The following is a 12,793-nucleotide window of genomic DNA, read 5'->3' on the forward strand; positions in this document are numbered from 1 at the left end:
GATGCTTGTTTACATTAGCACCTCCCCGTTCTTCCTCCCAGTGAGACGATCGCGGGTATCTCCGCGGTGATCAAGTCAGGGAGGTTCTGGCCACCGGCAACGCGCACGTGATAGCACGGCGGCAAATTTAAAGGGACTTATATCGGCGTGCCCCGGTCGGGAACCGGTTAAACTAATTTATAAATAAAACTTTCCCATGCCTTGTCCCAAATACATAATCCTGTTGCCGTGATAAATGGCAGACTAAAATTTGCAAATATGATCACTTATAAAACTGTAAAGATTTTTTTTTTAATTCTTATTATGTTTGCTTCTAAAATCTATAAAAAAAAAAAATCCAATTTGTTAATCGCTGAATTAGCACTGCTTGCAACTTGCTGAAAACACACTAGAAATTCTATAAAGCAAGTGCTTAAAGTGAAACTCCACTTTTGTTGAGAAGAAAACATTTCCCCTCTGGGTGATCTATGTACATTGCAAGGAGTATAACAAACTTTGTTGCAGATTTCTACCTTTTTGTTATTCTGAAGAAATTTGTGTGTGTCTGTGCCTCTGTTCTGAGTGAGTCTGATGGGAGGGGTTTCATAATTAACTGTTGGGTGTGGCAGCTGCAGGGCACTAATGAGGAAATCCGCTGGGCCTGCATCCCTTTAGACAGGTTCCTAGTGAAAGTATCTCTCCAAAAAGGACATTTTTGTTGCAGGGGATGCCTGAAATCTGACTTGTATCTTAGTGCAGATTTCTGGGAAAATTGGTGAGCCAATCACACAAGCAGGAAATTATGTTTCTGGGGAGTGGTCAGTACACTCTGTGTACAGAACAACTCCAGGTAGCCATATTTCAATAAATTCTGAGAAAATGACAGAGCTGCAGATTGAAACGGAAAGGTCATTTTTAATAGCCTTCAATTGCAATATTAGTGTCGCAATTATATGTACTATATTTTTTTCCCCCATGAAAGTGGAGTTACCCTTTTAAAGTTTGTGTAAGTAAGCGAGGGTGCAAAGTGCTGTCCTATAGCCAGTTTCAACTCTGGTTGGAACTCTAAACTGACCACTAGGTGGAGTAATGATTTATTGTTAAATTGCTCAATTACATATAGAATGTAGCATTCTAAGAGACTTCCCTTATTTTGCTCCGTTAACATCAAATACAAGATACAATACTACAAGAATTAGAAAGCCGGGTATGTTTAGGACAGTGTTTCTCAACCTTTTTACCTTCAAGGAACTCCTGGCAAAAAGTCTAAAATCTTGGGGAACCCCTGAATAATTTTCATATCGACAGTTTACAGAATATCGGTGTGATCCGTGAACTGTACATATAATAATTATTTTTAAAAATAGAATTAAATAATAGAATAAATATTAAAGTGGAAGTAAATCCTCCTATAATTTTCAGCCAAGGAAGCTGCCACCTTGACCTCTGTTTAATATTCAACTGCCATGTTGTTGCACATGTGATCGGTTATGATACCAGCCATTGGATGGTTTAACAGTTTGGTTGAGAGCACAACCAATGTGACAGTTACATTCCTGGCATGCCGGGAATGTAACAGTTTTTTGAAACTGTTAATGTAATGGGTTTGCTTCCACTTTAAAATGTACCTGTTTAATGTTTCATAGTTTCATAGTTAGTTAGATTGAATAAAGACACCAGTCCATCTAGTTCAACCCGAGTGAGTGTCTACAATTGTCCCTATCCCTGTATATTGCACACTCATGTCGTTCCCTGCCCTCAAGGAGCCCACAATCCAAGGTCCCCATTCATATGCTAGGGCCAATTTTGGACAGAAGCCAATTAATCTATCTGCATGTCTTTGGATTGTGGAAGGAAACCCACGCCGGGAAGAGCAGAGACATCCATTGTTTACCAGCACTGCTCTGAATACAGACGTGATAGGGGAGTGTAAGCAGTGGCAATCCAATCTACCAGTCAGCGGCTTGCGATTGACAGGTAAAACTCGGAACCCCTGGGGACCTCTCGTTCCCGCGGGAACCCCGGTTGAGAAACACTGGTTTAGGATATCATCTTCCATTTATTTAATGTATCAGTGAACAGGATGCATCTTTTCATGGATCTTTTAAAGACATGTTATTCCTGTGTTTGCATGTGTTTCCTCCGGGTACTCCGGCTTTCTCCCACACTCCAAAGACAAGCTGGTAGGTTAATTGACTTCTGTCTAAATTGGCTTTAGTATGTGTATGCATGAACGTGGACCTTAGATTGTAAATTCTTTAAAGGCAGTGACCTTCCTACTAGTGCCCCCACATACAACGATAATAAAAATAACAAAAGGCGCTAAATACATATACAATAAATATTGCCAACGTATAAAAATAAAATTATAATAGTAAAACTTCAAGCACGTAAAAAAAAATTACTTATGAGTCAAAAAATCTTTGTGATAAAGTAATAGTCCAATACATTAAAGTATATAAAATATGAATGGTGGTGCTAGAAAAAAGAGAGCGAGAGAGATAGAGAGCCCATATATATAATATAATATTGTAGGCAATCAGAGGAGTGAAGAGCTGGCTCAGAGGCAGTCCACTAAAATAAAAGTGGCTTTGATTCAGCAAAACAGCAAAAAAAACATAAGACCAGACAGACTTGTCTTATCACACGGATGTGCACACAGGTACAGCTCACAGTTTTTGAATGAATGAAATATTTGTATAGCGCACAACGCGAACTGAATCGCTTCAAGGCGCTGTGAAGAGCTTGGTTGTCCATCATCTAGAAGAGGAAGGTCTTGAGTTTTTTCCTAAAGGTCAGGTGGTTTTCTTCCAGGCAGATGTTGGTTGGTAGAGTGTTCAATAGCCAAGGTCCTTGGACAGCAAATCTCCGATCCCCCTTTGATTTGTACCGGGATTTGGGCACGAGGAGGAGGTTTTTGTTGGCTGATTGAAGACTGCGGTTTGGTGTGTAATGATTTATTTTCTCAATTAGGTATTGAGGAGCGTCTCTTTGAACGCATACGTGGGTGAGGCAGAGGGTCTTGAATGTGATCCGATTCTTTATGGTTAGCCAATGTAGGTTCCTCAGCAAAGGAGAGATGGATTCCCAGGCTTTTTTTCCGGTTATCAGCCTTGCCTCCGTGTTTTGGATAAGTTGTAATCGTGCAAGTTGATATTGTGGTAATCCTATGTAAAGCGAGTTTGCGTAGTCCAGTCGTGAATTAATGACTGTTCCAACTACAACTGCTTTGTCATTCATTGGGATAAAAGGGATGAGTCTGCGTAAAAGGGGTAGATGGTGAGAACCACTGACTACTGCTCCTATTTGAGCATCCATTGACATTTGTGAGTCCAAAATGACCCCGAGACTCTTGGCCTTGGTCTTTGGGGAGATGGTCTGCCCAAAGATGGCGGGTGGTGTCCAGGAGGTTTTGGTTACGGAATTATGGTTTGGGTGTAGGATAAGAAGCTCTGTCTTTGATTCGTTGAGTTTGAGGGAGTTGGTGGTCATCCAGTCTTCTATTAAATTGAGGCAATTTTCTAGTTGTTGGTGATGGTCTCTTTGTCCAGTGATACGGAAATAAAGTTGCGTGTCATCAGCGTATGAGTGGAAGCAGAGGTCTGAACATCTGATAATTTGGAGAAGTGGGCGGATGTAAATGTTGAAGAGGACTGGTGACAAGGGTGATCCTTGAGGGACTCCGCAATATAATATAATATAATAGAGAGAGAGAGAGATGTTTGAAGTTTTATTTTTACGCATTATAATTTCTATATTTTATGTGTACGCTATCTTTATTGTATATGGATTTAGCGCCTTTTCATTTTTATTATCGCAATACACAGTAAGCACCTGTAATAAATAAATGTAAAAAAATAAAATAAAAAATGCACAATGTACATACATACTTTCTGTCTCCATGTTAAAGGATAAGTGCGCTTTGAAACAATAATGGGCACATTCATTTCACAAAGGTGTAAAGACTTTTTTGAAAGTGATTTATAAATGCTCCTATTTTTTTTTTTTTTAACATTAAAACAAACATGTCATACTTACCTACTCTTTGCAGCCCCAAGCCTCCTCTTCTGCAGGCACTCTGCTTGCTATGGGGACACTCCTGCATGCTAACACCCGAGCCAGCCACACCCCGCCCACTGGCTGTGATTGACAGCAGCAGGGACCAATGGCTCCCGCTGCTGTCTCTGAGCCAATGAGGAGGGAAAGAGCAAAGAGAGCTTCTGCTCTCATGTACATTGCTAGATCAAGATTGGGCTCAGGTAAGTATCAGGGCCCAGGTAAGTATAAGAGAATGCATTCAGGTAAAAAAACAAAAACAAAAAAAACCTTCTGCCTTTAGAACGACTTTAAAGGTATTTTGCTTACATATATTTTTTTTCTAACCAACAGGCCTCTAATATAGATGATGTCTTAAGCCACCACACAAGCTTCCTTGATAACTGTCTGAAGGACTGCATGCTTACCAACCCAGAATTACTCAAAATCTTCTCAAAACTTATGTCTGTGTGCGTGATGTTTACGAACTGCATGCAGGTACATTCCAGACATTCATTTGCTCATTATTGGCCTTGGTATTTCTATTGATGTGCTGTACAACATCCTATCATCTCTATGTGAAAACTTAGGTTAGGCAATAAGGAGAATTCATATTTTATTGGCAAGTACATACAGTTTTATAGCATAACATGTATAACAAAAAATAGGTTGTACGGGAAATGTGAAGCTGCCCAGAAGTCTTAGTAATGTTAATGATTTTAGATTGTAAACAAAAGGAAAATTTGATTTTTATTGCAGCTTACCTGTAAAATCCTTTTCTTGGGGTACATCATGGGAGCCTTGAGTAATTACTTAATGGGTTATGGGCCACCTTCTGGTGTTGACACTGGTAAACCCAATCAAAGGAAGTTTACGCCCTATATCAGGGCTTGACAAATTTGCTTGGAATCTAGGAGCCAGCTAAAAAAATTAGGAGCCAGATTTTTTTATTTTTTTAACAAGCGACAAAACACCCCCCCCCCGCGCGCGCTCCGGTGCCCTTCACCGCTTACCGTGGCTGGCGGTAACGGTGGAGACGATCCGGACCTCTCCCTGGCCTGACAGTGAGGGGAAGATGGCCCCATCTCCAAGTCATTGCAGGGCGGAAGCGACGTCAAATCGCCCCGTCCCACCGAGCTCGCATACAGAAGCAAATGCATACTTGAGTAGTGCCTGCATATGAAAACGGTGTTCAAACCACACATGTGAGGTATCGCCGCGATTGGTAGAGCGAGAGCAATAATTCTAGCCCTAGACCACCTCTGCAACTCAAAACATGCAACCTGTAGAATTTTTTTAAATGTGGACTATGGAGATTTTAAAGTTTGTTGCCATTCCACAAGCGGGCACAATTTTGAAGCGTGACGTGTTGGGTATCAATTTACTCGGCGTAACATTATCTTTCACAATATAAAAAAAAATTGGGCTAACTTTACTGTTTTAATTTTTAATTAAAAAATTTCTTTTTTTCTACAAAAAAGTGCACTTGTAAGACCGCTGTGCAAATACGGTGTAACAGAAAGTATTGCAATGACTGCCATTTTATTGTCTAGGGTGTTAGAATAAAAAAATATATATAATGTTTGGGGGTTCTGAGTAAAGGGAAGGAGATGGGAAGGAAAACAAGCAGGGGAAGCACCATTAGCATAGGTGGTTGTCTTGTCATATCAACGGCCACCACAAGAGGGCGCCATATGCAAGCAGGAGCCATAGGACTGCAGAAGGCCGCAAAGCCGCGGCCTCAATTACCGGCATGGCCCAACGCGATCACACCGGAGGGGGAGTGGGAGGCGGTGTCAAACGGAGATACCCCAGCTATGCTGCACCAGGTCGCTAATTCTAGTGGTGAATGCGACCTGGCGCCCGGGGTTTGTCGAGCCCTGCCCTATATAACCCCTCCTCCTTCCAGCAGCACATCAGTTTTTGTAGCAAAGCAATATACTTGTATCCCAAAAGAGGGCGGGACCTCTGTGTCCCATGATGTACTCCAAGAAAAGGATTTTACAGTTAAGCTCTAATTAAAATCCTATCTTCTTTATCGTACATAATGGGATGGGATATGTGATGTCCCATAGCAATGCCACATGAGGGGTGGGAGAAAACAACCCACAGGGTACACCCAGACTTTTTTTTTTTTTCTTTCTTTTACCACTCAGTAAGGTTTGTTTTTTATGGATTCTAATCAGATTGACTGTCTGAATCTTATCCTGTGTTCTTAACATCATTGTGGCAAAAATTTCACTTTCTTTTCTCGATCTCCCTTTTTCTTTTTTTTTTTTATTTATAATTAAATTTTTCCTTTATTAGCATAATTCAGTTTAATATTTTATATTAAAAAAAGAAAGAACCATCCACATAGAGAAGAAAAAAAAAAAAGGGGGAAATCGAGAGGAAAAAAAAAGAAGAACCAACAATAAAATTTACCTCTACTTAGTTGTTATTGCCTTCTTATTCTTGTTACCTTAACTCTTTAACTCTTTGACTCCTTGTTTTATTTAGTTTTTTCCCGCCCACCCTTCCATCTTCTCCCCATCTGTTGACCTTCCCCATACCCACTACTCTTTATTCCAATAATGCTTGAGTATAATGCTTCGTCTTTTTAAATATTCTCCACTTTTCCCACATTTTGCGGTATTTTGTCATGTTATTTTCCTCCATTTTTCTTAGGTATTCCATATTATTGATATATTCTATTCTTTGGATCCAGTCCCTGATTAGGGGTTGTTTCACCTGTAACCAATTTCTTGGTATTAAAGCTTTTGCGGCATTGAGTAAAACGGGTGTTAATGAGTTTTGTATACTTCTTTTAAGGAGCTTACTCGTTTTTACATCTACCCCTAAAAACAGACATACCCCTGGGGTTAAAGGTATTTTTTGCCCTGTTATTTTCTCTATATATACTGTAATTTTACTCCAATATTGATTTATTACTGGGCATTCCCACCAGAAGTGGAATATCGTTCCCGGTATCCCACATTCTCTCCAGCATAACTTGGAGTTGGATGGTTCCATACTATGTAATTTATCTGGTGTTAAGTGCCATCTCATTAGGCATTTATAATTTACTTCAATTGATCTAATATCAGATACAGGGTGATATACTGAGTTAATCATTTGGGTCTCATCAACTTCATAACCCAAGTCCCTCTCCCATTTAGTTATGGATGGGATTTGTCCTTGGCCTTCTATTTCCGATAACCAGTCGTATAGCTGTGAGACACAATGTTTAACTGCTCTTTTCTTTGTACATAATTTTTCCATTGCTGTTAACCTTTTTTCATTTCTTATCGGTTTTGGGATGGAATTAAAGAAGTGCTGAATCTGGAGGTATTCCCAGTCCTTCAATATTTGCCAATTATGGTTCGTCATTAAATCTTGTTTTGACATTAACTTCCCCTCCCTTATGATGTCTTTTAATTGTAAATCCCTCAATCGATTCCCTAGTGATGTGTCATGACCTGGTATAAAAAAACTTGTTCCCTCCAGGGGGATTAATGGTGAATTATATTGCCATTTGTTTTTACGCTGTGTTGTGTCCCATTTTTTTAGTGCCGTTAAAGTGATATCGTGCGTCCTACTACTAATTGCTCTAAATTTTGGTGGAATCCATATATATTTTTTTAATTGTGACCCGGTCAATATCTCCTCCATTTTTGCCCATTTTTTTTTCGTGTTTTGATTTGTCCATTCTACCAATCTCGTGTAAATGATTGCTAAGTAATATCTGTGAATGTCTGGTAGTGCCATTCTTCCCCTATTTTTTTTCCTGGTTAATAAATTAAATTTTATCCTGGGTTTTTTGTTTAGCCAAATAAATTTTGAAAATAACGTTCTTAATATATTTAAAAAACCTATTGGGATGTTTATCGGAAGCATTTGCATTTTGTATACAATTTTTGGTAATACCACCATCTTCAGCACATTAATCCTTCCCATCCAGGATATTTTTCCTTTGTTCATGTTCGTTAATAGCGCTTTGACTTCGTTTATCAACGGGATGTAATTAGCTTGATATAGCCCCCGGATTGTTTTTGTTATTTTGATCCCTAAATATGTTATTTCTTTTTTTTCCCATGTAAAAGGGAATTTATGCCGTATCTTTTCTTCTTCGTATAAATCTAATCCGATATTCAGGATAACGGTTTTAATTGGGTTTATTTTGAAATTGGATAGGGCCCCGTAGTCTCTGATCTCCTTCATCATACCTGATAGAGATGTTTGGGGGTTGGTCAAGTATAGGAGTATGTCGTCCGCGTATGCCGCCACTTTATGTTCCTCCCCCCCAATCTTATTCCTTCGATATCTGCGTTGTTGCGAATTTTTGCTAGTAAGGGTTCCAGAGCTAACACATATAGCAATGGCGAAAGGGGACACCCCTGTCTTGTACCATTCTGCATATCAAACGCGGACGACATACTCCCATTTACCCCCACTCTGGCTGATGGATACGTATATAGATTGTTTACCCATTTTAACATTTTTGGGCCTAGTCCCGTTGACTGTAATGTTTCCATTATAAAGCTCCAATCGACTCGGTCAAAAGCTTTTTCTGCGTCGATCGAGACCAAAATCATTGGAGGATAGATTTCCTTATCTTTCCCCATTAATAACAGCGTTCGCAAGCTGTTATCACGACCCTCCCTCCCTGGTACAAATCCTGCTTGGTCTTCATTGATCAATTCTGGGAGTAGATTTTTTATCCTCGTTGCCAACACTTTTGCATACAGTTTAATATCTGTATTCAAGAGTGCAATTGGACGGTAATTAGAGCAACTCGAAGGATCTTTACCTGGTTTTGGAATTAATGTGATATTAGCTAGGAGTGATTCTTTCCTCGGAAGCTCCTCCTCTGCCCATTTGTTCCAGAGTTTACATAACTGTGGGACCAACAGCTGTTTGAATTTTTTATAATACCTGATGGTAAAACCATCTGGTCCTGGGCTTTTCCCGTTGGGCGTGTCCTTTATTGCAAACTCAATTTCCTCTGGCGTGATTGGGGCTTCTAGGCTATTAGACACTTCAGGGGTTATCTTTGGTAGATCTGCTTCCCTCAGGTATTCTTGTATTTTAATTTTCCTGGTCTCCTTCTGACTTTCAGTCTCCTTGTTCCTGATTGAGTATAGGGCGCTATAATATGTTTTAAACGCGTTAGCGATTTCTGATGTTCTATATTTTATTTCACCATTTGCGTTTTTGATTTTTTCTATATAATTCATAGATTTTTTGTCCTTTACTATTCTGGCCAATTGTTTCCCAGGTTTATTACCCCACATGTATCTTTCTTTAGCTACGTGCTTATAGATTTTTCTTGCTTCTTGCTCCAATCTATTGTTTAGTTGCGTACGTTTATGTATTATTTCTTTATAAATGTTTTTATCAAGTTGACCCTTGTGTTTCTGTTCTAATAAGTGAAGTTCTTTTTTTAACTCGTTTAGCTTCTTTTCACTCTCTTTTTTTACCCAGGATCCTATAGATATTAATTTCCCCCTGATTAGGGCTTTATGGGCCTCCCAGAGTGTAGCCCTTGGGATCTCCTCTGAGTCATTGGCTAGAAAGTATTGTTCAATTTCATATTTAATAATGTTTTCAGTTTCCACGTCTTCCAGAAGGGACTCGTTTAGTCTCCATAACCGTGTACTATGTTCTCTTCCTAGATCTTTTAATTTTATTATTACAGGTGCATGATCCGAGAGGGTTATAGGTCCTATTTTAACTTCTAATATATTTTCTAGTAGTTCGTGGTCTACAAATATATAGTCCAACCTAACATACATATCGTGTACTGTGGAATAATATGTGTAATCCTTTTTCCTTAAATTAAATATTCGCCAAGTGTCCATTAATTGGTGCTGCAACATCTTCTTTTTCAAGGTTCTATGTTGTTTGATTTCGTGTACCATACCCAGTGAAGTGCTATCTATATATGGGTCCATGGCGAAGTTTAGGTCCCCTCCAAAAATTATATGGCCTTGTTTGCATGTTTCTAAAATATTCAGCATTTTGTTTAGATATTTCTTTGGGCCTTTATTGGGACAGTATATATTTACTAGTGTGTATCTGTCTCTTTCTATTAATCCTTTTACGAATAAGTACCTCCCCTGTGGATCCGTTTTTATTTCTTCTACTTTCCATTTGACATTTTTAGAGATCCCAATTGCCACTCCCCTAGAGCCCCTGATTGGGGTGTCTGCATAATACCACATTGGATAATTCTGTGTGTTTAATCTGAGACTTAGATCAAGAGCCAAATGTGTTTCTTGTAAAAACACAATGTCTGCTGAATAGCCCTCCAGCTCCCTTAGTATTTTATACCTTTTTTTTGGAGAATTCATTCCTCTGACATTGTATGTTACTATTTTAATTTCCGGCATTATACGTGTTTAAAATTTTTTCTAACCTTTTTTAGTAGGAGCAATGGTTTCTTGTCAACAGATTTAACCTTCCCCCCCCCTCCCTCCACCCACCTCCCATTTCCCCTTTACCCTCCCATCCCGTCCCCCACCCCATCCCCCCATTAGATGTATATTTGACCAACTGGTCCGGGACCTTTTATCTGGAACTTCCTCGTTCCAGTTATCCCTTGGCCCTAGGGTGGAATTCTGCTCAAAGGTGCGATCGCCCATCCCGTCTTTCATTGGCGGGGTGGTTAATCCACGTACAAGGGGCTCCCCTACCCCCACCGCACCCCCCCCCCCCTCCTCACCCAGAAAGAAAAACGTCCCACCCTACTGGGAGTATAACTCCCCCCCTCACTAGTTTGTAACTTTATCCTTCACGTCACCCCCCATCTCCTCGTGAGAAGAGGAGGGACTAATTTTCATCTCTGCTCCCTCCCCTCACCTCGTCCCCTCCCCCCGGAACTGGGATCCCCAATTTTCCACAAAATTCTGCGGTTTCTTCTAAAAATCTTAATCTTGCTGTGCGGCTATCCTTTCTCCCTATTAAACTTGCAGGAAAGCCCCAATTATATTGCACTTCATTCTCAACCAGGATTGTCAGTAACGGTTTAAGGGCTCTTCTCCTCTTCAAAGTTTCCAGGGAGATGTCTTGAAATATCTGAATAACATTTCCTTCATATGTTAATGGTGCTTTTGATCTAATATTCTTCCATATTTGATATTTATCTTCTTCGTTTTGGAATCGCACTATAATGTCTCGTGGCGTTTCTTGTGGGAGACCTTTAGGTTTCCTTACTCTATGAACCGTTTCTATTTTTATCTCATTACTCCTTTCTTTGTTTATTAAAGGAATGCAAATCTTCTTAATTATAACCGTTAAATCTTCTCGTTGTTGTGCGTCTGGGACCCCTCGTATTCTTAGATTTTTTCTTCTGTGTCTATTTTCTTGATTTTCGATCTGATATGCTTGTTCTTGTTGTGTCATTTTTAAACTTTGTATTTCTGCTTCCAAATTCTTTATTATGTTCGTGTCTTTTTCCACTTTTTCTTCCACCTTTACCATCCTTTCAAGTATATGTCCTAGGTTCTGATGTAATCTTTCCATTTCTACTTTCATGGTATTTTCCAGAGCTGCAAACATAGAGATTATCTCATTTTTAGTGGGCAATACTTGAGGATTTTCTAGTTGTGTCTGTTGGGATGTTGAAAATTCAATACTTTGATCTGGTTCAGTTATTGAGCCTGTTCCTTCCTCTGGTGGAACGTCAAGTAATACATCCATGTCATGTGAATTTTGTGTTTGAAGTTTTCTTTTCTCTTTTCTGCTCTTTTCTCTTTCCCTTTTTTCGGTACTTTCTGTCTGTTGGATTTTTATGTGTTGGGATTGAGGTTTTTCTGCCTGTTGTTTCTCTGTGATTGCCGTCTGTGTAACATATTTGTTCATAGCACCTGGGCTGGCGACTAAGCTCCGACGTGGGGATTTCGGGGTTACCCCTGCTTTTGCTGTTTTTCCCTTCATCTAGCACAGCTTTAATTAATCGCCTCTATTGCTATTATTAGATGTGCCTCTTCCCCGTTCTTGCCCCTTTTTTTTTTTTTTGTATTTTATTTAATGTCCACGGGTGTCAGCGATCTTCCTTATCTTCCTTATCTACTGCGTTATAGTTTTAAAATTTCTTATTATCACTGTGTTTTTGCGTTACCTTCGGTATGGCCCAAATAAACCCTCATTCCAACCTCTTCATATTCGTTTTTCCACTCAATAGTTTCTATTTCATTTTTAATGAAGTAGGATCACATAGTATACCAACTTTCCTTTTATTGAGGTAACTCGCTTACTTTTACTTTACCGCTTTAATTACTTGCCAATACATTTACTTGCCAAAACTTTTACGCCACAGAAAAAGTATATTCCTTGTTATTTGCAAATGTTGATCTTGCTGCTTTACCACTTAGTCCCAATATTTGACAGAAAATACAATACGGTGTACTTTCAATATTTTATATTAGTATATCCACTTACCCCGTAATTTTTTAGAGTAAGACTTTATCTTCATTATTGGGATCTATCCAAGATTCAGCAAACACAAACCCTTTTTTTTTTTTTTCCTAAGCACAATACATTCTTATGTATACTATGGGCAGTATCTTACTTTGTCCAGTAGATGGCGTCCGGAGCTCTAAGCATACCTATCCGAGGCTTACCGAACATTTCCGAGCGGAGCCTTGCGCTGCCCGCAGAGCAAATAGACCGGCGCCGGTGAACGAGCGCTCCTACGAGGGGGTCACCAAAGCCGCACTGGGGGGTCGCAGTCACCAACGAGGGTGCCGCTCAGCCCGTTGTCGTGCGTCCCGGTCCGAGGGGAAGGCACGAAGGAGGA

At 39.7% G+C, this 12,793-nt stretch overlaps 1 protein-coding gene across 2 annotated transcripts in view; it reads left to right on the forward strand.

Moving 5' to 3' along the window:
* TUBGCP2 (tubulin gamma complex component 2) overlaps positions 1-12,793 on the forward strand; it is a 70,234-nt gene that overhangs the window by 35,698 nt on the left and 21,743 nt on the right. For both annotated transcript variants that reach the window (XM_077454860.1, XM_077454859.1), the window contains exon 15: positions 4,369-4,512. In XM_077454860.1, coding sequence (XP_077310986.1) covers positions 4,369-4,512 — 144 coding nt within the window. The remainder of the gene's footprint in view (positions 1-4,368; positions 4,513-12,793) is intronic.

Source organism: Lithobates pipiens, unplaced genomic scaffold, assembly GCF_037356315.1.
Source record: "Lithobates pipiens isolate NorthernLeopardFrog02 unplaced genomic scaffold, aLitPip1_a1.2 Scaffold_25, whole genome shotgun sequence".
In the NCBI taxonomy this organism is placed as follows: domain Eukaryota; kingdom Metazoa; phylum Chordata; class Amphibia; order Anura; family Ranidae; genus Lithobates; species Lithobates pipiens.